This window comes from Panthera pardus, unplaced genomic scaffold (assembly GCF_024362965.1).
Source record: "Panthera pardus isolate Hobbes unplaced genomic scaffold, ASM2436296v1 HiC_scaffold_26, whole genome shotgun sequence".
Lineage (NCBI taxonomy): Eukaryota > Metazoa > Chordata > Mammalia > Carnivora > Felidae > Panthera > Panthera pardus.
The window spans coordinates 39,062,315-39,089,533 of NW_026526832.1; the positions used below are offsets into that span (position 1 = coordinate 39,062,315).

The 27,219-nt window shown below is 56.0% G+C and overlaps 1 protein-coding gene across 5 annotated transcripts in view; it reads left to right on the top strand.

Annotated features, from left to right (window-relative positions):
- EIPR1 (EARP complex and GARP complex interacting protein 1) overlaps positions 1–27,219 on the top strand; it is a 118,926-nt gene that overhangs the window by 67,679 nt on the left and 24,028 nt on the right. For 4 of the 5 annotated variants that reach the window (XM_019453201.2, XM_019453216.2, XM_019453231.2 and 1 more), the window contains one exon: positions 15,973–16,129. In XM_019453201.2, coding sequence (XP_019308746.2) covers positions 15,973–16,129 — 157 coding nt within the window. Of the gene's footprint in view, positions 1–15,972; positions 16,130–24,081; positions 24,865–27,219 lie in introns of those variants that run through there. The other variant, XM_019453237.2, reaches the window with a different exon arrangement.

The following is a 27,219-nucleotide window of genomic DNA, read 5'->3' on the forward strand; positions in this document are numbered from 1 at the left end:
CGGAACCCAGAAGGGCCCTTGCAGACAGCAGGGAGCACGTGACCTTAGCATCTGGCCCTGGCGCAGAGCTGTGCTGGATTTGTCTGAGGGGCTGGGGGGAGCACGTCTGGTGGCTCTGCTGAGCGCCCGAGCGCCGTTGCACTCAAGGAGCCAGGTGGCTTCCCACGAGGGCTTGCTGCCTAATAGAGAAGTCAGATGGGACGTTTGCGCTGATTTGGAAGGGCAAGCCGACTTCCCCAGCAAGCGGCCGCTGACCTTTACTGCCTACCAGGCAGGTGCAGTGGTGAGTCAGGCAGCCACAGCCCGACCGTCCTGGAGCTCAGCTTCCATCAGGGGAGTGAGCCACACACGAGGAAGGACAGGCAGGCGAGTCAGTGCTGGGCCAGCCAAATGTCCGTCTGTCGGCGGCCCACCGACTCCTCGTCCTCGGCACGTAGCAGGATGACCCTGAGAGGTGCAGCCTGGGGCGGCGTGGGGAGGGGAGGGACGCACAGGTGGGTGGCTGGTTCAGCCTGTGTGCAGCAGGGGAAATGCGTGCTTATCCATAGACGCGGGTAAGAGAGGCACAGAACGCACGCAGGGGTGGTGGAGGAGGGCGCTCTGCGAACGCTGTGGTACCAAAGTGGCGGATAATATGGGAAGAAAACGTGTTGCAAACATGGCTGGCTTCTTCCTCATTACCACCACCCCCTTCCCGGCCAAAGGTAAAACACCAGAAACTAGAGAGTGGACCAGAGCACTTCCCTGTCCTGGTCCAGGGTGATTCCCACAGAAGGTGAGCCAGGGTGGGCTACAGGGAACGGGTCACGGTGTGTTTCTTTTCTGCTCCTCCTGGACACTTAGCCGACGAGCCGCAGGCTGCCTGTGACAACTCGTGAGCTGGGGTCCTGTTCCCGCTCGTGTTCAGAGACCCAGACAACAGCCAGAGAGCACCTGGTGCGGGAGCTCGTGTACACGCACAGCTCTGAGCCCCCGCGCTGCGCGCACAGTTGTGCTGGTCCCTACGTGTCCCTTGTCCGGGCTCTGCGGCTGTTGTGTGCCTGCTGCCTGACGTGGCGGCCCCTGCCCCGCGTCCTGCCTGCCCTCGCGCCAGCACGCGGGACCGCCGTGCTCACGGGTGCACGGTGAAGGCGCTCAGTTTGCCTTCCCATTTGGTCTCCTTGGTGTCTGCCTCCACTCAGCGGGGCTGAGGCCGTGGCTCCGAGCCGCAGGCCCGTTTCCGCGCCGCTTCGTGTGGGGTCCAGGGGGCCGGCGCCGTGTCCTTGGGCTCCACGCGTGCAGACTCTTCCCTCCGTCCCCAGTGCTTCCTGAGGAACGTGTGTCCGTGTAGACATTGTGTTGTTACAGGAAGCGTTTGATATTTCAGCCCGGGGCACACGGCAGACCCTAAACACATCGATCAGCAAGTCATCAGCTTTTCGAAAAGCGAAGGTATGAAGGTTTTGGGGTATTAATTAGTTCTGACACGAGTGGGTGCCAGAGTAGTTTATAACGGTGGTTTTAAAATCCCATCACCGAAAGTGATTCGTGCCACTCTTGCTGTAGCTAATGCTGATGAATCACCGTGTTCTCAGTTTTAATGAGAATGTGGATGGTCCCTGTCCAGAAAGCACACACTGGGATGCCAAGCAAGTGTCACTGTTTCCTTTTTGTAGATCCGAAAAATGTGTGGCTGCATGCGGAGTGCAAGTTAATGCGTGTATCAGCGGAAAGTGCTGTGGGTTCCCGTGCTCCACGTGGTGGGCGGTGAGGCCGTCCAGCGGGCAGTGAGGCTGGGCGTCCCTCATGGCGGGTGGTGAGGCCGTTTGGCAGGCAGTGAGGCTGGGTGGCCCGCACGGTGGGCAGTGAGGCTGGGTGGTCCGCACGGTGGGCGGGGAGGCTGGGCGGTGGGCGGGGAGGCTGGGCGGTGGGCAGGCACCCTGTCCTGGCATCTCTCAGGGCTCTGGCACAGGCACACAGCCATGGCTTCTGAGTGCTCGGTTGCCAGAAAGAGCCCGGTCACCATGTAGTCGGGTTCTAGAGACGAGTGGACTCTCTGTTGGTCAGAAGGTGACTCCGGCCGGGGAGAGAGCCCAGGGCCCCTCAGGGAGGCAGCCTCGAGAGGAGCCTCTGGTGGAGCAGCCTGGGCCCAGCTGCAGACCCGGCGGTCAGGATGGAGAGGGTGGTCCAGGCCGGGCCGTTTGCCTCCTGATGTTGTGTCCTGCCAGGGTGTCGGTGCTCAGTGTCCTGGGGGGCAGGGCTGTGTTGGAGGGGACGGTGCCGTGGGCAGCCTCGCGGGGGCTGACAGGGGAGTGGAGTGTGTTCCTGGCAGCGTGTGAAAGAAGCGGTCCCTTGCAGAACGTTCTCAGCAGCGACCCTGGCGTCCGTGGGCAGAGTGGGGCCATCGGTCTGGGGATGTATGTGTGCCGGGCCCAGGGGCACAGTGGTGGGGCTGGGGGTGTCCTTCACCAGGTGCGCGTGTCCCTGGGATTCTCAGGAATCATTCCGGAGGACGGCCCAGGAGCTCCTGGGAGGGCAGGCGCCGGCCGCCCTCTGGGACGAGGGGACGTGTCTGTGCTTCATCCCTAGCCGGGGGGCCTGTTGTCCAGGAGCGTCGGGCACTTGTTTCACACCCGGCAAGGGAAAGGAGACGCTTGTGCCCAAGCTGACACCGTAAACACATTGTCTCTTTAGGTGACTTTCATCCTTTTGACAGTCTGCGGGTTATAGAGCGGGTGTCGGTGTCGAGAAGGCAGATTACTTCTCCAGGGTTGCGCAGCAAGTAAAAGGTGGGTGGGGACACAGGTCAGGGCCTGTCTGGTGGCAAAGCCCATCCGAGTGACCCTGTGGACACCTCTCTGTCTGCTCTGAGCACCCGGGAGGCCCTTACACAAAAAGAAAGGAACCCTTAAAACTGCGTGTGTGAAGGGGTGTCCCCGCTTTGTAAGGATGTTAGGCGGGCAGACAAGTCAGTGTTTGTTTGGGAAGCACTTTGGAGATCGCCGCATGAGTGCGCTGTGTTTGCTGCCTCCTCAGGCCGCCCCTCACTTCTTACTTTAATGCTGTCCGTCTCCGACTTTGGGCCAGGGCATTGTCACTGGGCCCAGTCTTCTTCTGTATCGTCCTTCTTACGTGAATGATTCCTGTAAAATGCCCTCCGCCATATCCAGTTTTCGTTTCAGGACATCGAAGAAACATCTCAGACACCGTGGAGCTGTCCGCCTGCAGAATCCGTGTGTACTCTGTGGAGCCCCGCCCCCCGGCCGCTCCCACGCTGTTTCCCTCTGCACCCCCAGGCCGTGGGGCCGTGCTTTGTCCCCCGACATCTCTACCCCTGCGTCCCTCCGCGCCCCACCCTGCCACTTCCTTTACGTCCTCGTTCCCAGTGGGTGATTCTCCTGGGGGTTTCTGATCTGCCAACCGGATGTTGTTTCTAGGCATTTTACTTAGTTCTTTTAAAAATTTTCCGGCTCAATTTTGGTGGTGTTTTTTGCTTGATCACGTTTTTGATTCCAGCTCTTATTTTTTGGTGAGTACTTTAAAGATTCTAGTGCCTGAAGTCATTGGAATTCTCACTCTGGGGTTCCTCCTTCCGGCAAGCTCCCACTCAGAGGCGGTACCGCTGGTGTGAATTTTATCCTGTTTTATTGCTCGCCCCTGTTGGGCTGTCCTAGTTCTGTGGGAGTCCCGAGGGGCCGGCCCCTGGGCATATTCTTCTAGAGTTTGCATCCTCTGGAGACCGCCTGCGGCTGCCAACGGCCAGGACTTCTGGTTAAATTCTTGACCTAGGACTTCCCAGTCCAGGACACCAGCGGTGTGACTTCCGTGAGGGCCGGGGCGGGGTGCAGAATGTCAGGTGGACTGCCGTCTGCTTGGGGCTGTAGCTGAGATAAACACGCATTGCAGACGTGTCTCTGTGCCAGCACATGCTTTTAAAGAGAAAGTGGCCCTTCGGGAGCCTAGACTTTTGCCAAGGTCCCAATCCCAATACGGTACCTGTGTGGGCCTCCTGGCTATTTCCTGTTCGACGTGTCGTCCGTAGATTCCTGGTGGAGACAGGGATTGAAAGGGCAGCCTGAGCTGACCTTTCTGGTTCCAACAACAGCTGTAGTCTTTGCTCCTGATCATCACATATGTGTGTGTGTGTGTATATATATATATATATATATATATACATTGTGTATATATATATACATTGTGTGTGTGTGTGTGTGTGTGTATATATATATATATATATATATATATACACGTACTTTCTGAAAGCACGACTGTGCATCTAAAAATACAGATAAATATTTTACAGAAGTGTAAGTTTTTTCGGGATGTATAATTAGCTGTATTGCTAGAATCAAGTTCCTGAATCTATTAAGTTGATAAACGAAAGGAAATGTTAATAACCGTAGTGGGAGAGAACAATAAACTCTTTACTTCCTTCCTGGGCTTCTCATATAAATATCAAACTGCCTCGTGGCCATGTTACCTGGGTATCTCCTAAACTTTTCCAGAGCAACACAACCGAAACTGTGTTTTTTCTAGGTTACTCACCCTTGAATGATGCCACTGTCCTTTTAGACATCAGGGTGAATTTATCCTTGAGGGTCAAGAAACCACACCAGGTGTTTTGTTTTGTTTTACAGAGAGAGTGCCGATGTGTGAGCATGCATGGGAGTCATGACCCTGGGATCATGACCTGAGCTGAAATCAAGAGTTGGATGCTCAACTGACTGAGCCACCCCCCGCCCCTGGCATCCCACCACACCTGGTGTTCCAGAAGGAGGGCATTTCACACAGTGTGGATGGGGACTTCAGGCAGAAACGGGGGGATGCTGGTGGGACCCGGATCTTACGCTACAGGAAGCGGCTTGCACCCCGCCGTAGAGGGGCCAAGGCACACGGTGATGTTACAGGAACCCGGGAGCCTGCCGGCACATGCTCTGCAGGCTGGGCGCTGGGGGGAGGGCCGCCGTCCACACCCTAGGTCTTGGGAGCCTCTCTGTAGTTGAGAGGCCACAGCAAGCGTCCGTGTTGGGCGGGTGGACTCTCCGTGCTTGTTCTCAGCCGTCCGCCTGCACGCCTGCCTTGCTTTGCTTCTGTTCTCTTCTTTCGCCGCCTTTCGCCACTGCTGTGCAGGCCACTTCCCGCTGGCACCGGGAGCTCCTCCCTGGGGAGCAGAGGCCGTGCAGCCACCAGATTAGGAACCCGCTGTGCTTTCGGGGCCCGCCCGGACCGGATTTTGTCTGAAATGAACAGAGTTCCCGCTCGCCGTCGGACGCGTCTGCCTCTCCTCGTGGTGAGGCGGGTCACGTGACACCCGTTCTGTCGCGGTTTTTGCCTCCCATGACCAAGCAGTCCCCTCCCGCCCCCTGGAGCTGGTTCCTGACAGCAGGGTGATTACGTGTGTAAGTGGGCACCGCAGGGCAGCGGGGCCCGAGGTCTGCCCTGCGCCTCTGCCCTGCGGCTCGCCAGGGGCTCCCACGGTGGTCGTGTTTGGCGTGGACGCTGGGAGCACCGGCGGGTGCTTGCGCCTGGGCCTCTCTCGGTTCAAGCTCCACTCAGGCGTCGGCCTGCCAGTTCGCTGGGTTAGGGTCCCGTGGTCAATATGTCATTGCTTCCCAGATTCAAAAAGGCCACCAAAAGTTGGGTCTCCTCGTTTCAAAGATGCCCCAGCACGGTCCAGATGGCTGGACCCTTCGGAATGTCACTTAGGCGGTGCCACTGGAACCCCACAGGCTTTCTCCTCACTGTGCACCTGCCTTTCATTCTCCCTGAGACGCGGTGTTTGCCATCTGGGTCCCGAGGTGGAAACCAGCTAGCAGGGCAAGCAGGGGATCTGGTACAAGGAGTTACTAACTACGACAGAAGAGTAACTGGTACCTCATAGGATGGTAACTCGAGGGTTCAGGGCACCCAAGGAGGGGGACGTGGAGGGTTGCAGACTGTGCTGGAGAAGGCATGGCTCAGGCCACTGGATGGCAGGGGAGGAGGGGTGCGGCCGGCTGGATGGCGGGGCGGGGGGGGGAGGGGAGGAGGGGCGGACTGTGGTGGGAAAGGCTTGGCCAGCCTGCAGCCCTGGCCAGCGCGAGCTGGCGAGCAGCACTGGGCAGGAGTAGGCCACCCGTGGGCTCAGGTGGTCACAGCAGCCACGGCAGGGCGTGGAGGGAGAGCCCTCAGGGCCGTGGGCAGGCGTGGAGGGGCCTGTGGAAGGAACCGGCACGCCAGCCTGGGCGTGCGGCCTCCTACCCCGAGGTTCTGAGTCAGGAGGGCCGTAGGAAGGCTGTTGCCAGGCTGAGGCAGCAGGTCATAGACAGACGAGGGTCCGGGGCCCGTTCAGGGGCCGCGCTCCTCGGACACCCTCACACCACACCGCTCACGGGACCCCATTGCAGTGGAGGCCCTGGTTTATCTCTGCGCAGGGTGTGAAGGCACACACAGAGCTGGGAGCTGGTCTGTGCACCGAGCAGGAAGGTCAGCGAGGGTTCTTGGTGCGGGGCCAGGGTGTAAGCATCTCAGGCTCTGTGGGCCGTGCAGCCCCTCTCTCGTATGCTTTCCTTTCCTTTTCTATGTCCGTTAAAGTGCAAACCATCCTTAGCGGGCGGGCTGTGCAGAAACGGGCAGGGAGCCGGATTCGGGGCAAGCCGGGCCCACCCGGGACGAGGTTCAGGTGGGGAGCCGAGAGCCCTGATGGGGGCTGGCCGGGGTGGGGGCCGCTGCCCCAGCTGGTGACGGCGCCTGGCTTTGGGCGAGAGTGCTCGATCCGTATCTGTGTCTCTGAAGCCGGGGGCTGCTCTGTGTTGCCCCTGTGGCACCAGCACAGCAGAAGTAGCTGCCTCATGAAGCCTTTGTCATAATCCGCTGTCGTTCTCCGAGAACTTCTCCCGCTGCACAGGCCCAGCCGGGGCCTTGGTGGGACCTGGTAGAGACCAGCATGCCAGCACCTTCCAGGGCTTTGATGGTGAGCGGAGCTGTCCATTCCCACTGGTGCGGCCAGTGGTGCCGCCTTTGGTGACTATCCTGATAGGGAAGGTCCTTCCCGTCATCCCCGGGTCTGCTGTCTCTGCCCAGCCTGCCCCTTCCCTTGATACGTTCGGGAATCTGGCGATCGCTGCAGGTTGGTTGGCCGGTCCTCTTCGAGGTGGACGGGGGCCACGAGTCCCTAGGTCTGGCTGTTGGCCGGGTGGTACCCCTGGGCTCACTGTGCATTCTCACAGGTCTGGACCCTTCCTTGCCCTTCCCGTGGTGCCAGCATCGTGGACCTCTGAGGTTGGCTCTTTCTAGGGAAGGCTTGGAGGAAACTTTGTCTATTCTGCAGCAGTGTGATAGGGTCCTTCCTCAAGGGGGCCTGGGTCCCCCTAAGGGCAGGTGTGCGAGCTGTTCTGGGTCAAGAGCCGAGTGAGACGTGGGGACTCTTCACTGGTGGCTCAAGTCAGGTTTCTGCTCGGGGCTGCGTCGTGTTGGTTGCATGGATCGGGGGTGCCTGAGTGTCTGGCAAGGTCTCTTCTCCCCTCACCTGGCCTAACACGCTCTGATTGGCCCTCGGTTCCTGTGCCTGCCTTGTCTGGAGATCACGGCTGGTCCCTGCCCCCATCCACCCTCGTTCTTACAGTCGGGGAGCCCTTGCTGCCCTGACCACCCTCAGAGCTGCTTGGTGTGTGGGACCCCCCACACCAGTGCTGGGAGAGGAGGTGACAGGCTGGGCCCTGCTCACTGCCGTCAGTCTGCCTCCTGCATGCCGGCCTCCAGGATTTATCCATGGCGTGCCCTAACGCATGGAACAGCCCGTGCAGAAAGGCGTTTTTAGGCCCAGCCCTGGAGGCCCTGCCTGTCCCGGGTGACTGCTTAGTACAGCTGGATTCTTCTTCATTTGTCCTGCTCAGCCTGCGCCAGACTCAGAGATGGCTGAGCTCTAAAAATAGCCCTCGGATTCCGAACGCGCCCACTGCTTCCCGCGTCCCGCTCCCCACCGCAGCCTCCTCCCCTCGGGCTGGGGATCAGATTATGTCCCCAGCCAGGGCACCGCCAGCCCTTTAGCTGAGCTGACTGGAGCCGCTATTCAGGCTTACAAAGGCTCTAATCTCCTTTGAATTCCTCTAAGCCTGGACTCGGTAATCCCTCACAGCGACAGCACGCTCCACGGGCACCGTCTGCACAGCCTCAAGCACGCCTCTTCCATTCATTGGCCCCGATTATCTTTTTATCTCATTAAGTGCCTTCAGCTCGAGTGCTCCATGTAAAACATAGACAGTGGTGTCACACTGGCCTTACAGACCCGACTTGGTGTCTTCTCTTTCGAAGCAGTGGGCCGTCGAGACTCAGGGCCCTTGGTTTCTTGTCTGACTCTGGCGCGAATGAGGCCAGTTAACTTTACCTGGCCTCAGTTTCCTCCTTCACAGAAAGAAGGGGCAGGGTTCGTCCTGCGTGTTGTGGGAGCTCCCTCCTCGCTCACGTGGCTGTGGTTTCTGCCACAGGCTTGGTTTCTTGCGGCCACTCGGGCCCTGCCCTCCGGGGGCTCCGGTCATCATGATAGTGATTCAGCACAGGCAGGTACATTACAGGACCTAGCTTCAGGATGGGCCTAAAAACAGCGATAAAAGCAGAATGCCTCACCGGCTATTACAGCATTTTCCTTCTAAAGATCAGGTTTTCCGTCTTAAAAGCACCTTAGTTTCTTTGATAGCTGCTGGATTTGCGTTGAATGCTCTGTTGAGATTCATACAGATATGGAAATCCTCAGAGTTTCAGAACCAATTTGCATGTCTCGATGGGTGTGCTTCAGCGTTTCTTATTCAGCAGTGTTTACCTTCAATTTCATCTGCTCCTGAGGATTTGGAGAGTTTCTGATAATGCCTGCCACATTCCTTGGACCTAAAGCGCACTCTTTTCAGCAAATTTTGCCGCCTCTTGCATTTCTGGGGTGGGTGCTGTTGGCAGGTGCCCCGGGTCACTTTCTGGTCTTTCTCAGGATGATTTTCAGAGGTTACATTTCTCAGGAAGCGAGTTTGGACTCACCTTGTACCCATCACGTTTTCATAATAAATTCTGCCAAGAAGGGGCGCCTTGGTGGCTCAGTCCGTTGAGCGTCTGACTCTTGATTTTGGCTCAGGTCATGATCACAGGGGCTTGGGATCGAGCCCTGTGTCCGACTCTGCACCGAGCGTAGAGCCTGCTTGGGATTCTCTCTGTCTCTCTCTGTACCCCCCACCCCCACTCCCACCCCGCTCTCACTCTCGGTTTCTCTCTAAAAAAAATAAAAATAAAAATTCTGGTAAGGAAATTTTATAATCTTTCAGAAAATCCAAATAAGTTTTCCAGATGCTAGAAAATTTCCTTAAACCATTTACCTTTATTCACCGATATTTAGAAACACCTATGGCTCTCTGCGCCCAGTGTAGTTTTCTGTCTCACATGGACTCGTGTGTCACCACCAGGGTGGGCGTTTCCGTCACTGTCCTGGTTCTTTGTCCAGGCACGTCCTGCCTGGAGGGAGCCCCCCCCCCCTTGGCCTCGGCGCCCTGTGGCACGCCCCCGTGGTGTGTAGCAGCCCCTCATTTGTCCGCCCTGGAGAGACTTTGCTCGCTGTTGGCCCAAGCCACGTGCGCAGAGCAAATTGAAGAAGGTTAGAGCGTCCCACGGCGTCCTCGTGCTGTGTGGACGGGCCGTGGCAGTCAGTGCTGGAGGCTTGTCCTTCCCAGCAGATGTGGGGGCCGCACGATGGGTCTGCATCCAGGGCTTCTAGAACGGCAGTGATGGGTCGTCGTCCCCAGCTGTCTCCCTGGTGGCCTTGTGGCCATTATCCCTTCTTGCCCTTGTTGGATGCTCCACACTAGTGTCCCGGCCACCAACTTGTTTTCGGATTCAGCCCGTCTTACACGCTGACGCCAGATTCTTCTTCTAAAACACGGCAGGCGCTCGGCCTGTTGTGTTTGCACTGATGGAACGCATACCCTCCCTGCCGGCACTCGTGTCCTCGTTCCGGGCGGCCGGCCGGCCTCCACCCCGTTGTCTGGAGCAGACGCTCCCCACGCCTCCGCTGGTCTTCAGGCCCCTTCCTGGTCTGTCCTGCCAGGGCCTCAAGCCTCAGTTCTTGTGGCTTTCATTTGTGTGACCCTACCCCACAGTGAACTGTTGGCCTTTCTCCGTCCTGCAAAGCCACCGGGCCCCAGTCCTGCTCGCAGAATGCCTCGGGTCCGCTTCCACGCGCCCCAGTCTCCCTCGTGGCTGGGGTTCGTCGTCCTCCCCACTGGGAAGGCATCTCTCTTTCCTCAGCTCTCTACCTGGACGTCTCTCAAGGCACTCGCAGATCTCGTCCTCGTATCAGTTAACCATCTGACTGTTTTGCGTCATTGTCGACAGGGTCTGTATCTGACTCTGTTCTCATTCCCAGACGGAGGCGTGGAGATGGTTAGACCTGGTGGCTAGATGGTGTTACAGGCAGGTTCTTGTGGCCTGACAAACACCCACATCATTTCAGTGGCTTGTTGACCATTGTCGCTTGTGGTTTGAGGGGATCTCTGCTCTGTCTCTGAGAAGAGCACCACGCCCAGGGGAATTAGGACCTTCAACCCTGCAGAGCCCAGAGTTAGGCCTGTGGGTCCTGGGGGAAGAGTAAGTGGGCTCAGCCCTGCTGTCATTCCATGTTGCCAGGGCTGTGGGCTCCCGCGTCAGGGACACAGAACCACGTAGAAGTATCCGGTTTCCAGTCCCGTGTTGGGGACATAGTACCACGTAGGAGTATATAGTCTATGCAATTGTCCTGTGCCTCAGGGGCTTGCCTGACTGTGCCCTGGTGGGTGTGATGGGGCTCTCAAATGAGTGATGCTTGGGCCACCCATCAGGTCCCAGAGGCGTGGCCCGAGCAGTTTTTAAAAGTGCATGTGATTCTTCAGAACCCTGAGATTCTCCCCACGAAGCCCTCGTGGTCCCATTTCTCCCCCTGACCCCTTTCACACAGCGGGGCCAGCAGACCACGTGTCTGCAGCCTGACCTTGCCGTGGAGCCCGTGGCGCCGGCTCCTGTGCAGGCGGCAGCCTCCTCCAGTCGCCAGGCATCTGGGCTGGCCCGGTGTTGTGGGTGCAGCGTGTCCGCTGCGGGATGAAGAGGTCCTCGGGCGCTGTGCCTCCTCCTCTGGGCACGTAGCCTGCAGCTTCTCTGGGGTACTGGGCCTCAGACCCCGCCCGGCGCCGGGGCCCGAGTCTCCATGGGGTATCTCCCCCTGCTGGCCGGGGTCTGCTGCACGCTGCGTGGGGCCGTCAGTGCACGTTCCGCAGGGCGTCCCCACGTCTTCGGAGCGTATCTGGCAGCAAGCAGGGGCACTGACGCAGCCCTGTGGCAGAACCACGTGTGGTTTCCTCCTCGTGGAAATGCGGACGGTGTCGGGTCCTCCGCCTTCACTGGGATAGGAAAGAAGGCGCGTGGAGGTCAGCGTCCATATGTCACGTACCTGAGGCTGGTGGCGGTCCTCTTGACGGGGACCCGTGTCTGGCACCGCAGCTGTGAGCGGGACGCCAGCTCGGTTGAGCTTAGAGGAGCCCGCGGTCTGTCTCCAGGACCCGCTGACTTTGTGCGGAGGCCAGAAGGTGGATGCGGCAAGGCCCTTCCATGCCCTTGATCGCTATTGTAGGCACGTGTGTCCGCCACCTGTGATGGGGTGGGAGCATCAGCGTCAGTCCTGCTGTGCGTTCATGGACCATGGGAACGAGCACCGGGTGGGTCTGTAGAGCCAGGAGATCTGCTGTGACCAGGCGTTGTCCGGGCCTTTTTTGTTACGTGGCCCTCCAATGTCCCCACTCTAACAGGGGACATGACACTTGGGGTCTCAGACCTTGTGTTCAGCAGGTCTTGAACCACTGAGCATTGCCCTTTGCTCAGTGTACGACCACCACGTAAGTCGCGGTAGGTCTTCTTGGGAGCACGCTGGGGTAACGGTCACTGTCGGCACTTGCCCCATCACTGTGGCTTCCGAATTCCCGGAGATCTGGCCATATTTTCTGTCAGTGGGTTTTAGGTCTGAAAGTGGCTCAGATCGGTGCCGGGTAAGGGATTGTGACTTTTAGTGGGGTGGCTTCCCTCAGCCTCCTGCTCATCTGTTCTTGTTTTCCTTTGAATTCCTTTGAATTCGTATGTGTGTATGAACGTATGTACTAGGCAGGCAGGGCTCTGTTGAGCGACCATCTGTTTTGCTCCTAGGAATACCGTCTCTTGTTATCTGTCGCCACAGCTCTCGGCCAGTTGGCCTTCCCCAGCTGGCACGCTGCCTTGTTGGTCATTATGATAATTGCTACCCCCGACTTCTGGCAGTCACACACCATCCCCAGGCTGCGGTTGCTGTGGGGCCAGGTTTAGCTGCCGGAATCGGGAGTGGTCACAAAGCTTGTTATCAACCAGTCACACTCTGTGACAGCCTCTCCTAAGAGTGGAATTGTTGGGTTATTTGGTAAGTGAATGCTCAGCTGCCAAAGGGTTTCCCAGAATGTCTGCACCGTGTTAGGGTATCTCCAGCCCCAAAGGTCTGCACCGTGTTAAGGTTTGTCCAGCCCCGAACGTCTGCACCGTGTTACACTATCTCCAGCCCCAAATGTCTGCAGAAGACCCATTTGTTCCACGTCTTTTCCAGTGCTTGGTTTTGTTCATCTTTTTAAAATGAAATTTTAGCCATTTCGCAGGTGTGTAGCACATCTCGTTTGGTTTTATTTTGCATTTTTCTAGTTACCGTTGATGTTGAGCATCCTTTCTGGTGATTGTTAATCATTCATGTTTCCTCTTTTTTTTCTTTTTCTTTTTTTTTTTTTTAACTTACTTATTGAAAAAGAGACGGGGGGGGGGGGGGGGGAAGAGAGAGAGAGGGAGAGAGAGAATCCTAAGCAGACACTAGGCTGTCAGCATAGAGTCTGATGCAGGGCTCAGTCTCACTACGCGTGGGCTCATGACCTGAGCTGAAATCAAGAGTCATACACTTAACTGACTGAACTGCCCAGGCACCGCCCCCATTCAGGTTTTTTCTTGAAGTGTTGATTCAGTGTTCTGCCATTTTTAAACTTTGGGTTGTTTCTTTTATTAAATTGTAAGAGTTCTTTATTATGGATACAGGCCCTCTGTCAGATAAATATATTATGAGTATTTTCTTCCAGTCTTCGTTTTTTTCATGATATCCTTCCAAGAGCAGAAGTTTTAAGTTTTGTGAAGTTCAATGTCTGTTGTTAGATAGAAGCTTTTAATTTTAATGTGGTCTATATTATCAGTGTTTTCTGTTATGATTTGTGTTTTATTCTGCCCTACTTAAGAAATCTTTGCTTATCCCAAGATTGTGAGGATATTCTACTATGCGTTGTAGAAAGGATTTGTATTATTTTGTCTTTCACATTTTTATCTTCAGTCTGTGTGGAATTAGTTTTTGTGTATGTTGTGAGATAGGATAATACTTCATTTTTCATGTGAATATACGATTGATCCATCATCTTTTATTGAAAATACCATGCTTTGACCGTTCCAGTGCAGTGGTATTTTTGTTATAAGTCAGGTGACCATTCTTGATAAGGTCTGTTCCTAGATTGCATTTTCTTTCTTTGGTCTAGGTATCTGTGTACCGATACCAAGTTAATCCTGGATTTGTAAGTCAGCCAGATTTGTTCCTGTGCCCGGCTGTTTTGGCTGTGTGGACAGCTCACATTTCCATTTAATTTTAGAAGTACAGAAACAGGTTGTCAGCTTCTATCCAGAAAGCCTTTTGGAACTTTAATTAAGGTTCACGGGTGCCTCACAATAGTGAAGCTTCCAATCTATGAACATGGTATACCCTCCTTGGATAGGCCTGTGCTTTCTCCCAGCAGTGGTTTTAATTTTGCTGCATACAGGAGGCCTTACACCTCTGTAGTTTGAGATTTTATTGGATATTTGATTTTTTAATGTGATTGTTAATATTTTTAAAAAAATTTCCTAAAGTGTTGTTGTTATCTGTAGGTATCCAGTTAAATTTTATATATCACCTTGGTGTTCAACAGTTTTGCTAAATTCCCTGCTTTGTTTCTAAGAGTATAGTGTGTGTAGACTGTCAGGTTCTCTACACCCATTATCATTAGCAAGTAGTGGTGTTTTCATTTCTTCTTTTCCCAGTCTTACACCTTTATTTTTTCCTTGACGTATGAAGTAGGCAGGACCTCTAGTAGATTGTTAAGTAAAAGTGGTAATACAAAACCTTCTTGTCTAATTCCTTTTCTCAAGGGGAAAGCATTTGGTATCTCTCCCGCACTGCTGTGTTTGCTGGGTGAGCAGGAGTTACAGGGAAAGACACCTGAGCAGAGTTCCTCAGAGAAGGAATTTGTTCTGTGGGGACTCTGCCAGAGACGAGCTGTGTGCATTTCACTCATCTTGTAGAGAAGCTACAGTTAGTTCTCACGCGGGTGGCTCCATCACTCTTCGCATTAGAGAGTTCTTTTTTCTGTCATTTAGGAAGACTGATATAATCTGTGCGTGTACGGGGTGAATGTCTCAGGCGTTCCTTTCTTCTCTCTGCCTCAGAGTCACCAGTTAGATATTCTCGTATTTTAGGAATGCCATCGCCGCTTCTCAGGCTCTGCAGAAAGACCGTGTGCTGGAAACTTCCACAAGAAAATGAGTTTCTCGTGTAGAAAGTCCATGGTGCGCTGCATTGTCAGAGGTGAAACGGGAAGGTGACCGTTAGGTGTGTGGCCCGGCAAGCTGTATGGGACGTGAGCCCCGACCTTGGGGTCAGAAGGCCCTGGTGGAAACCCCTATCCTCCCGCCTGTCCTTTGATCGTGGCCGACAGTGGCAATACTGCCCCTGAAGCCCGGCATCACCTGTTATGTTCACTGGTGCGTTGTTTGGCTGATCAGTTGGTGTTTGGATTGAAGGGCCATTGCAGCTGCTCAGTGGGACGTTTTCCAGTGTGGCATGAGGCCCTTTCTTCTTCGTATTTCATGCGGGAAACCTTGTGCACGCGGTATTCTCTCTTGTTCTGCATTTCTTTTATGGTCCTCACTCGATGTCAGCCTGGTGATTTAATGTTGAAACCTGTTCCTTGATTTACCATCATGTACTAAAAGGCCTTTAAAAGGGAACGTGTTTAGCACAGATGCAATGTGGTACTGAACGGAAAACATATTTGAAAGGATTTATATTTAGGGATTTATGATTTAATTTTTGTCCCATAATGTTAAACCCGATTCGTTTTGGTCTTCTGTGTCTCCCTGTCGTACTGAACAGTCGTGCAGAGGGGCAGAACCCGGTGCCTGGCGTGTTCCTGGAAACAGGTGGCCCTGGTCTTTCTTGTCTTGGTGTCCTTATCCACCAGGAGGCATTTCAGAGCGCTCCACGACAGATCCCCGGGGGCTCTGAGTGGTGGGGACTGAGCAGCCGCCGTCGTCTGCGGGAGATGCTGTGTCCACGCGGCGCCAGCGGGCACTGGGCCGCACGCTGCCTGGAGAGCCAGGGCACAGCAGACACGACGCCTGGTGCGCTTCAGCGTGTGGTTCCCACCTGCCCGTCCCCTCCCCTCCACGCACGGGGGTCCGGCGGCACTGGCGACACGGTTTCCAGACGGAGACTTCTCAGGGTGCCCGGTGCCGGTGCGGGATTCCCTCGTACAGCCGTGAGGAGCGCCTGTTCGCCGCCAGCCTTACGCCCGAGCGGCCCTCACGGGGTGTCTGTCGCACGCCCACCCCCGCGTTTTGCTCCCTGTCGTGAAGAACCGTTGAGGAAGCACAGAAGGAAATCGATTTGGAGGAAAATCAAATTTTCTTCTGAAGCAGAGTGGTGGTTTTAAAACAGGGAGGCAGGGGTTAGGCGGCTGCTGGCGGGGAGCCTGCCTGTCCCGCTTGCTGACTCTGGGTGTGTGCCCCCCGCCCTGCTTGCTCCCTGCCCTTCAGATGTTCGAAAGGGCAGGCGCGCTCTGCCTCGGCGTCTGTGTGGATGGCGGTGCGCCGTCTGGGCCGCGGCCGCGAACCAAGCTCTGTTGACATGACCCTCTGTTTATTCCCCAGCCTCAGACAGCAAGGTCCTGACGTGTGCGGCCGTGTGGAGGATGCCGAAGGAATTGGAGCCCGGCAGCCACGAGTCCCCTGATGACTCATCGAGCCCCGCACACACCCTGGAGCTGCTCTGTCACCTTGACGACACGGCCCACGGCAGCGTGGCCTGGTAGGGTTCCGCCTGTCTCGTACGCCGGGGACAAGCCTGCAGTAGACGGCGTGCGGCCGCAGACTCCCGTGGTAGGGCCCGCGGCGCACGCTCGGGACTCTGCTGTCTTGTGAAAAGACGGTGTGAATGGCTTTCTGTCTGTCTCTCTCGTTTCCTGGTCCTTGTTCTCCAGAGCGGACACGTTCACGGAAACCCTGCCACAAACATCGTGAAGGAGCCTGTGTGCAGGCCTCCTTTTCATCGAGACCAGTGTGGCCAGGCCCGTGCCGGGAGGGTGGCAGAGGCGGGCGCCGCAGAGGTCTTCGGCGTTCTGTCGCTCTTTCGCTTCTAAATACGGTCATATTCAGCGGTCCTAAGCGTCAATCAATTGTGTCTTTAGGTTGAAGGCTCACAGTTCCTTCTTCTGTGGCCTGAATGAGGATATGCCGTGTGCCCACCTCGCTGCATCCCCGAGCCGCCACGCCTTTACCCTTGCCTTCGTTCCCCTGCGTGTCGTGTGTGGGGCCCGGGGGTGGACACGCACCCGGTTCATCCGGGTTGCCTGGCCTGTCGCTGCCCGCGTGTTGTGATGGAGGCGCAGCCGCACCCGCCAGTTCCCCAGGGGAGCCTCCGCCGAGTGCTGCGAAATCCTGAAGCCTCCGCAAATGCAGAAGGCCATGCTTTCTAGAAGGGCCTGAGAGAGCGTAACGTTGCTACCGGTGTTTACCGTTACAGTGGTGATTACCGTTTTCCTTAATACAGCAATGCTTCCGTGTGTGTGCACACACGTGTGCACATGTGAGAAAGAGCCGTATCCTCTGTACACCCAATGCTGTTTTAGTTTAATCTACCGATTAAGTACGTTTAATCCAACACATCTTTACTAAGCACCTGCTGCATGCACTTGCTGGGCCCCAGGGATGCCAGGTGGTGGGGGGGACCCGGCCCCAAGCAGACACGCATGATCTCTCAGGGGACACTCATGGTGTGCACATGTAGGTGACCCAGGGCAGGCCGCAGCATGTGCTGAGATCGTTGTGAACCGTGTCCCTTGAGCCCCCTGGGGAAAGAGGAATTAATGATTACTGCTGGGATTGAAGAGGGATTTACTTGGGAGCTGACACGTGGAGCTGGGACTGATCCAGTCTCGGCATCAGCGGGGAACAGGGAGCAGACCTGCCCGTCGGCGCCCCCTGCGGGTCTGGAGGCCTCTGTGCTCCCGTGCGGGAGGTGTGGTCTCGTGGGTGCCAGGCTGCCACCACGTCCACAGTCAGTTATCCGTATGGAGCCGGCAGACCCCCCCCGCCCCCCCCCCCCCCCGCAGGAAGCAGAGCTGCACAGGAGCCCCGCGGCTCCCACGAGGGGTCACCGGAGTGCGGAGCGAGCCTGGCAGCGGGGGCACGCCTGGAGTTCACCTTTCGGTCAGTGCTACAGTTGCTGCAGACACAGGCTCGCGTGTGGATGCGAGTGTGAGAGTGCACGTAGGCATGTGTGTGAGTGTCGGGGGGGGGCACGTAAGACACGGTGCAGGCCAGCAGCGACTGCGGGGAATTTGGCGTGTGCAGAGGGCGTCTGTGCCTTTGGCTAGTGCACACATGGGCCGAACTTAGGGGAGTTGAGGGAGGGGCTGCTGGTCTGCGTCCCCAAAATGTTCTGGCAAAAGTGGCCACACCAGTCTGCGTGTGCTGCCGGGAGGTGAAGGTCAGTGAAATGTTAAGTCTGGGTCACACCCATGATCACATTTCTGTCATCACAGCCCCGGTGGCACAGCCCATTATCACACCCCGTTATCACACCCCTGTGAGCACACCTTGTGAGCACACCCTGTGAGCATACCCTGTATGAACACACCCCTGTGAGCGCACCTCATTATCACACCCCCTATGACCACACCTCGCGGTCATACCCCCTATGATTGCACCCCTGTGAAAGGGGAACTTGTTAGGAAATAATTGTTGGCATTTAAACACACGCAGATGAACTGTCTTCCTTAAATCCACTTTGGAAGTCCGCTCTCCTGAATCTGCGGCCCTTGTTCACAGTGTCTCTTGAATTCCTTTTGTTCTCTGCTGTATCACTATGTGTCTGCTGACTTTTTCCCTGAGGTAGCTGTGATCCACCTGCATTGTAAGAACAACACAGATGGATCCTGTGTGCCGTCGCCCATCTCCCCCGTGGTGACGTTGCCTTCCTACCATGCACTGTCACCGTTGGGAGCTGGGGGTGTACCTTCAGTCCTCTGCCATTTCACCACGTGTGTCTATTTGTGCAGCCATCCCGTGGCCAGGACACAGGACCGGGATCCCTCCTGCTACCTGTTTGTGGCCATAGCCCACTCCTCCCCATGCCGCATCCTTAATCCCCGGCAGGCATGAGTCTGTGCTCTGTCCTATAGACTCGTCACATTGAGAATATTCTATGAATGGGATCGTCCACTCTGGAAGCTTCGATAGTAGCTTTGTGCGCTCACCGTGATTCCCTGGAGGCTCATCCTGGTTGTCACATGTGTCCATCGGTGGCTCTTTCCCTTTATTCTGAAGAGGGGTCTAAGGGAAGATGGGGCACAGCTTGTGTGACCACTCACCTATTGAGAAACAGAGGCCACCACTCACCTATTGAGGGACAGCTGGGCCTCCCCTGGGTTTTGGACATCATGGATGCAGCTACTGTGAGCATGCACGTACAGGTGTTCTCACATCTGTGGGTTTTCCTCCCTCTCAACTGAATGCCCTGGAGTGCAGTTCCTGGGGCGTCTGGTGGTTGAGTGTTTTGATTTGTGCAAACTGCCCCAGCCTTCTCAAGTGACTATGCATCTGACGTTCCCACCAGTGATGTGTGGGGACCCAGTCTTTGCATCCTCGCTGGCCTTTGGGGTTGTTGCGCGTGTTTTTTTTTTGTTTTTTGTTTTTTGTTTTTTTTTAAACTATCTTCAGTGATGTCTTAGCAGACAGGGAATTTGCCTTTTGGAAATTTAAGTTTGGTGCTGTGTGTGGGGTTAAACACGAGGCAACTGCTAATTTTGTCTGTTTGCTTTTTGGTTTGTAAATTGAGGCCGAGAGCAGTTCTGGGAGAGGGGCTCCCAGCCAGGTCCTGAGTGTCGGCCCTGCTGCTGGCCGAAAGGGAGCATCCTGGAAAACCACGCAATTCCCAGTCTGCTCGGGTCGTTGCTGTGCCTCCCATGTTCTGGCACGGGCTCCTGTCCTCAGGGCCGCTCGATGTCTGTTTGCCGTGGAGCAGCTGGGCCCCAGCGTAGATGGCCCCACATGCCCACTTTGGCTCTCCAGCATGCAGGGGGTGGGCAGTGCCCGCAGGCTGACCCTCCACTAGAGATTCACCAGTGTGTCTGGTTCGAGAGTGAAATAGGTGCTCCCGAGCTCCCAACCATGGAGGGAGACAAGGCACTGCCCTAAGGCTGTGTAGGTTTGCTGGAAAGTCACCCACTTCTCAGTCACAAGTGAAGATTACTGAAAAGGAGGAAATGCTTCAGCTGTTACAGTGGCTCGATGGCAGGATCTCTGGAAACGCGCCACCCCCCATGTCTGTTAGGACACACAGTACAAATAAGGCAGCAATCCCTTCCCTTCCTGATTTTCTCAGATCCACACTGTGGGGACCAAGTTGAGCTTAGAGGGACTACCTCGTAGCTTCTGTTCTTGATTAATGAGCCATCAGCTTCTTGGTTCAGTATGACCTCTTCGGAGAGGGCCTTCTTAACCATCCTGTCTAAAATAATCACTGTTCCGCCCCCACCCACGTCTTCCTGTCCTTGCACCCAGTTTTATCCTGTGTAATAGCAGTCACCATGCCTGACGTTGCTGTGTGTGTTCATGCTCCTGTGACCCCGGGCAGGCGCCTTGGCAGGGGCAGGTGCGTCCTCAGCACCAAGGACAGCGCCCGGCCACCGTGCATGCTGTCTTGTGTGAGGGGAGAAGTGGTGCGTCCTCAGCACCAAGGACAGCGCCCGGCCACCGTGCATGCTGTCTTGTGTGAGGGGAGAAGTGGTGCGTCCTCAGCACCAAGGACAGCACCCGGCCACCGTGCATGCTGTCTCGTGTGAGGGGAGAAGTGGTGCGTCCTCAGCACCAAGGACAGCGCCCGGCCACCGTTCATGCTGTGTTGTGTGAGGGGAGAAGTGACTGTGACCAGGCCCTTCTGAGGTTTGCACGCACCGCCCCCTGTATTTCCCACGTGACCCTGTAAAGTGGGGACCATTGCAGAGGCCGTAACTTGTCCGGGTGCTAAGGAGAAAGCATCCAGCCGTTTTTACTCGGTGGGGTGATTGGGCTTCAGAGCCAGGCAGTCTGACCCCAGAACGACACCAGTGTCCCAGGATTGCCTCCCTGCTGAGTGAGCGAGCAGCAGGAGCCACTTGTGGTCGTCACACTGTGATTTGGAAGTTGTTTCCTTTGCTGGGAGTAGAAATACATCCTCATCAGAATAAGTTCTGAGAATGCTCACACATCTTTCTGCTGGTCCCTTGTGGACGACAAGTGTAAATATATTGTGCTTTCCAGGGGAATTACTCATTTTGAGATAAAGCCACCTTTTTTTTTTGGCATACTCCCCCCCCCCCCCCCATACCCCCGGTTTGCTCCTGTGGTCAGTGTGTGGTGACCGTGGATCAGTGTGTGCTGAGCGTGTGGTAAGCGTGGAAGACGTGGCCTTCCGATCTGTTGGTATGTCACGCTGTCCCTCTGGGCGTGTGCCTCCTTCTGGGGTGGTTGTGAGGGGTCTCTGGTGAGCTGTCCAGCTCTGTGTTCATTAGATGCTGGCGTCTCACACAGGTATGAGGTATACCTGTGTATACACAGGTATACCTGTGTCTCGTGAATCAGACAATAGCTCATGACCCTCTTCCACTCTGCCTGTCACCCTGGAGGGAGTGGGACTGGGCAGCCTCACCTGGGACCAGGCCGCAGTGACATCCCTCAGATGATGGCCCCAGGATGAGCTCATTCGGCTCACCGCCGGCCACCTGCAGGGCGGTTGGATGCTTTTACCAAAGTGATGTTTTCACTGTCTACAGGGCATCTGGCCCCAGCGCATTTCAGTGTGTGTGTGTCAGATGCCTTGTGTTGTTCTGGGATGGGAAGGGACCTACACAGCTCAGTGAAATTAATAAGAGCCCCCTTACTGTGTTAAATGAGGTAGGAGAGCTGAGCCTGGGGGCATGCGTGTCATTGGCCCTTTTTCCACTTTCCAGGGGTAGGTAAGGGTGGGCTCTTCACGGCACCCCCTCTTACAGGGTGGTTTTTCCACAAAGGTGGGGCTTCTCCGTGAGTCAGCAACGAGACCGGCAGCTCAGGGCGTCCGTCATTGTCCGCAGTGTGGACTGTGGGGGTCGGTACTGGAGTGAGTGCAGACCCAGTGTGGCCCCCTGTCCTATCACACCAGCGTCATCGGGGCCCTGGTGGAGTGTCAGGAGAAAGGAGGCAGCGATTTGCTGAGAGGGCTGTTCCCGGGTGCGGGCCTGCTGGGGCGCCATGAGCATGTGCCCGCTGTGTGCCCGCCCTGTGGCATCATCACTGTTGGCTCAGGGCAGATGAGTCACACAGGTAATTCTGTGCTTCTCCACCTCCTTCTGATCACAAAGAACCCCCCCCCCCCCCACACACACACCCACCACTCTCCCTGCTGCCGGCGAGTGGAAGCCAAGTGTAAGAATTAGAGGCTCCGGTCTGTTCTGGGCCCCGTCTCCCAAGTGGTGCATCAGGGGGAGTCTACTGCCGCCTGGGGTCACGGACAATGAAAATCTCCTTTGAAGGAGAAGTTGCTAAACTGAGTAACCAGAGGCTTTCCAGGGTTGGCTGGGAAGTGAATGACAGTCACTGCAGCCGCTCACTGCCACCCCCAGACCCTGATGGGCTTGGGGGAGGGAGCATTGCTGTCACTCATTTGGCACAGGGATGGGGTGGCTGGCCCACAGCCACTTCCTGAGCTAGCTCTCTCCGGGGAGCAGACCTCCTGAGTGCAGGCGGAGGTGGGGGGAGGAACAGACCTCCTGGGCACAGGGGGAGGTGGGGGGAGCCAACCTCCTGGGCGCAGGGGGAGGCGGGGGTAGCAGACCTCCCGGGTGCAGGGGGAGGTAGGGGGAGCAGACCTCCCGGGTGCAGGGGGAGGTAGGGGGAGCAGACCTCCCAGGTGCAGGGGGAGACAGGGGGAGCAGACCTCCTGAGTGCAGGGGGAGGTAGGGGGAGCAGACCTCCCGGGTGCAGGGGGAGGTAGGGGGAGCAGACCTCCCGGGTGCAGGGGGAGACGGGGAGCAGACCTCCTGAGTGCAGGGGGAGGCGGGGGGAGCAGACCTCCCGGGTGCAGGGGTGGGGGGAGCAGACCTCCTGGGCACAGGGGGAGGTGGGGGGAGCCAACCTCCTGGGCACAGGGGGAGGTGGGGGGGGAGCAGACCTCCTGAGTGCAGGGGGAGGTGGGGGAGGCAGGGGGAGGTGGGGGTCGCCATGGCACTGGAATGCCAAGTGGGCTGAGCAGGTGCGGACGTGCCCAGGAAGGTGGGCATGTGCGCTCTCATTAAAGGAGGGCAGTGGGTGTGAGCCACTTCCTGAGGTACTTTGGCCAGAAGAGAAAGGATTCGGCCTCATCTCTCTTTTCGTGTTTCTTTGATCGTAGTTTGTGATACAACCGTGGAAGAAATGCAAATTCAGAGGTATCCGCGACACCTTACAGAAGCCGTCTCTGAGGCTAAGTAGGAACGTGTGTTTGAAATTGAGAGATCTTACGACCACTTTGCGGTCAACAGCGATGGAGAATTCCCGGTGACTGTGACGATACCGTCGCTGAAGGTTTATCGGATTTTATGAGGCTTGTGTTAGTGCCTTTTGGGTTTATGTGACCTAGGTGTGCTGAGGCGTGAGTGCTCCCCCCGGTCACTGGCTCGCTTCTAACGTCCATTAGCTTTTGAAGAGGCCCAGAACGGGGCCACATCCCTTCCTTTGTGCAGGTGTCCTAGGACAACAGACAGACGCCTTCCTGTCTCAGGTTTGTTGAGTTCCCCGCACGCGGAGAACGGCTGACGCAGACTCCCTTGCCCTCATCATGCCAGCAAGACCACGTGTTAGGGGGGCCGTGGAAGCGGTATCGGACCGCAGCGTGCCGATACAGCTCACACTAGACGGTCCTAACACCGACGTCTGAAGGCCACGCACAAAGTGTATTCACGTGCATTACCCGAGAAATTCATGTCGTTTCTACGATTTCAGTTCACGTTTCCCTGAAAACCATGGATCAGAGTGTGCTTCGTTGAACTCTCGTGTGACCCGACCAGTGTCTCCCAGAACGGGTCGGCTGACCCAGTGGATGCCAGTGTGTCCAAGGCACTAGTTTAGAAGAACGTAGCTTTTAGTTCTATTTGTGATGATTTAAACGTGAGCTTTAAATACGAAAGTTTCGAGCCTGAACTAACTCCGTGGGTGAGAATGTTTCAACATTTTCTCACTGTTTGAAAAATGGGGTGGGGCAGAGGAAAGAAAAGTAGGACAAAAAGCGGAGGAAGAACCTGAACCACTATTTGGGATTTGGGTGGACGGTTTTATTTCAAAACGTGCTTTTCTTCACAAGTCCGCTTTGAACTTGCTGAGAAGACCCAGGGACACAGGAGGGTTGCTGCACGTGCCCCAGGGAGGGAGCAGTGTCCCCGTGCTGTCCGGCGTGCACCCCTGTCCGAGCCCCAGGGGCACTGGCCACCGTGGGCCGGTGTCGGGGTATCCTTGGAGGGGCAGAGCTGTGACCTCTGGGTGTCAGGTGGGCCTTCGGTTCTGGCGATGGTCCGTCACGTGGAAGACGGACCGAGTCCTGGCTGTGCCTCGCGACTCTCTCTGGGGCAGAAGGACAGGATGGTGGCAAGCGTAGAAGCGTAGAAGCCACGCTCAGGCAGGTCCAGGCAGCGTGCCCATCAGCCGTGTCCACCCTTATGAGGAGCCCGTGGACCTCAGGATTCCCATCGGGGGAGGCTTCTCGGGGGTGCCGGTCTGGTGATTAGCGCCCATGTTTTCCTATGTCCACACTCAGGAAACGGACGCCTGTCTTTTGCTGGGTCCTCAGTGTCAGAGTGCTGACCGGGGCTGTGAATGCTGACGTCAGCCTCCACAAAAGAGACAAACGTCCGAGGAAAATGCCGTCCCCCTCACGCCCGGCCTGTGGCTCTTCTGCTCTGGCTCTGACCGGAAGTGTAGTTATTACCTGATGGCACTCGGAGTCTGTCCAGATGAGGGGTGTCAGAGCAAGCAAGCCACCCCCTCCGGCACCAGCTGGCCTGCCAGGGTGCCTGGGCCATGCCGGGACGCCAGCCTGCCCCTGGAAGAATCTGCGTGGCTCAGCCGTCGGGAGCCCACACATCCACAGAACTGGTCGAAGCGTGCCTCTCGACTTACAGTGTCCTTCCCTTAATCCGTGCGGTGCCCGTGCAGAGCCCGTGTGTTCGGTTCCGTATGTTCCACCAGGAGGACATTAACTGGATTGCCAGCTCTCTGTGTTTGAAAGAGATGTAGAACCTGGGGAACTAATTTATTGGATTTTAAAAGGGTTTTTCGAAATTCTGCTTGTAACCAATGACTTGGCAGATATGTTTCCTTCTTTTCAGTAAAGTAAGAACCCTGATGGGTTGTATAATGCGGCGGGAACCACATTGGTCACACGGCCGTCCCTTGTGCATTAGAGTCCATCTGTGTCCCAGCCGCGTGAGGCTGCGGCCTTGTGGGCATCCAGCCTTTCATGGACTTCCCACCCCCGGTGGCTGCAGAGAGGAGGTAAGGTGTGCAAATGCTGGGGACTTCAATTATTAAATTTGCGTTGAGGCTGTTTTAAGAATTTCTGGTGTCCTTTGCGCTGCCCTCACCCTGGGTGCCGGCATCCAGAGTGTGAATCATTCATTTTGGAATCCCTTATCTGAAGCACAGAGGCATGTATTTTGTTTGATCAGCATGAAACCTGCCAAATTAGAACCATCATTCCTGCCATTATGGTCCTCGTTAACTGCCTCCAAGAAGTTTAGATTTTTTATTTGGGTTTATTTACAGAAACAGCCCTTTTCTCGTATTTTCCTCTCCGTGATTATGAGGGGATATCGCACACTTATATTAGGTATACGCTACTTTGTTCTCCACTTGTTAATGTAATTTTATGTCCTCTCAAATTCACTGGCGGAGTGTGATAAAGCAGAGAAATGGATGATTTTTATGAACAGAGAAATAAACCTCTTCGTTTGGAGCAGCAAGTATGGCAGAAATTCTAGGTTATTTTCTTATGTTTATAGCGTTAGTTTCATGGTGATGATCCACGATAAAATAGAATCTCTCTTCTCACTGCACTTTGCATACTCCGGTTATCCCAAGGTGTCTGTTACTGGGCACAAACACCAATGATTTTAGGGGTTGCTACCTATAAACCAACAGCGGATTTTTCTGACGCTCGCCCAGGATGGGTGGTGACGGGAGAGGCAGGAGCGGGCCCCGCGACAGCGTGACCGCGGGTGCTGCGGAGCACCTGTTTACCGCAGGTTCGAGGAAACGCCTGGAAAGGCCCACTCTTGGGAAGGGTCCAGTCGCTGAGCCTTCCCGCTCGGTGGCACGCGGCCCCGCAGAGGAGTGGAGAGACGCGGTCGTCACTGGAGCCGTAGGACGAGGGGCTTCCAGTGGGGAGCGCGGGGTGTGGGGCCCAGGCGCCCGGCGCGGTGGAGGGGGCGGAGTAGCCCCGTGCGGCTGGCGGCAGCTCTGGGCGCGTGGTCGCCCGCTTCGCGGCCAAGAAGGTGAACCTGGGCTTTCTGTTTTTACTTGGAGATCCGCCAGTGCTATTTCTTGTTTGACGGGAGCGTGTATTTCCTCCCTTTCTGTGTGTGTGGGGGGGAGGGGGGTGTGTGTTTGTTTTTTCTTACAGTTTTTAACAGTGAGCCGCGCCCCTGCCCTGTGCTGCTGGGACGGGAAGGTGCACGTCCTGAACCGAGCCCACGGCTTGTTTCTCAGGCAGTCCCCCCTCGCTCCGGGGTGGGAAGTGAGGGTGTGGCGATCTGTCATCCCACCTCGGTCCCCGTCCTGTCCTCTCAGGGCACGAGCACACTCACCCTTCCTGCCTCCCCTGACCTCCTGGGGACTCCCCAGGCCTGGGGCCGCCCCCGACGACGGTGAAGTGTGGGGCTTTCCTTCCCATGCACGCCACACCGTTGGTGGCTTTCTCCTTAATCTAGGCCTTTTCCAGGAGAGCTAGCCAACTGTTGGTGACAGAGCCCATGGAAGTTTCTAAAGAACCTGTTTTCTCCTTCCTGGTTTTGCTTCAGGAATCTCTGGGTCTCCAATCTCTATGGCGAGATTAACTCTTGCATCGCGTAAAAGGCAGATGTGTTCCCTTTCTTTCTGATGCCGTGTAATTCAGAGATTACAAATTTAAATCCTCTCAGGAATGAATGGCACATACTCAGAGGCATACCTTAGTTCTGTCCTGTAGCTTATTCAGTCAACTCTCCCAGGGAGGCGTTTCCTCTGTGAGGAGCAAAAGTCTTAGTGTGGGTGTGTCTTCCTCGGAAGGCTGAGACTCTTCTCCCACGTGTATTCTGTGTTAATGCTCCAAGTCAAGGCCTTAGCTCCAGCTTAGCTGGTGTGTGTGCACACGTATGTGAGGTGTGTGGGGTGTGCGTGTGTGGGGGGGTGTGCGTGTGTGTAGGGAATGTGGGGTGTGTGTGCATGTGACAGTAACTCAGGGAACTCCAGAATGTTCTCAGATGCCAGGGGGAAAATCGCCTGATGCCTGGCTGACTTCTGCACCGACGGTCACCAGAGGAAGCACAGGTGCCACGGAAAGTGATGTTGGGGACTCGGGACCAAAGCCACTGGGCATGAAGTGGGCGGGACAGCGACACGTGATGGGGCTCTGGCGCCTTTCAGAATAGGTCAGGATTTGAGTTTCTGGCCTCCCTGAGGATTTTTTTTCCTAAATCCTGGTGGCATTCTCTTGGTGTGTGTAAGGGGGGTAATTTCACTATCACAGGCCAAGTTGGAAGGTGGGGTTAGGGTTTTTCGACAGGAGGCTGTTGGCGTCTGGGGTGGGCCGGTCTTGGCTGTTGAAGGCTGTTTGCGGGCCGCGGCCGCATCCCCCCAGCCTCTGTGAGCACC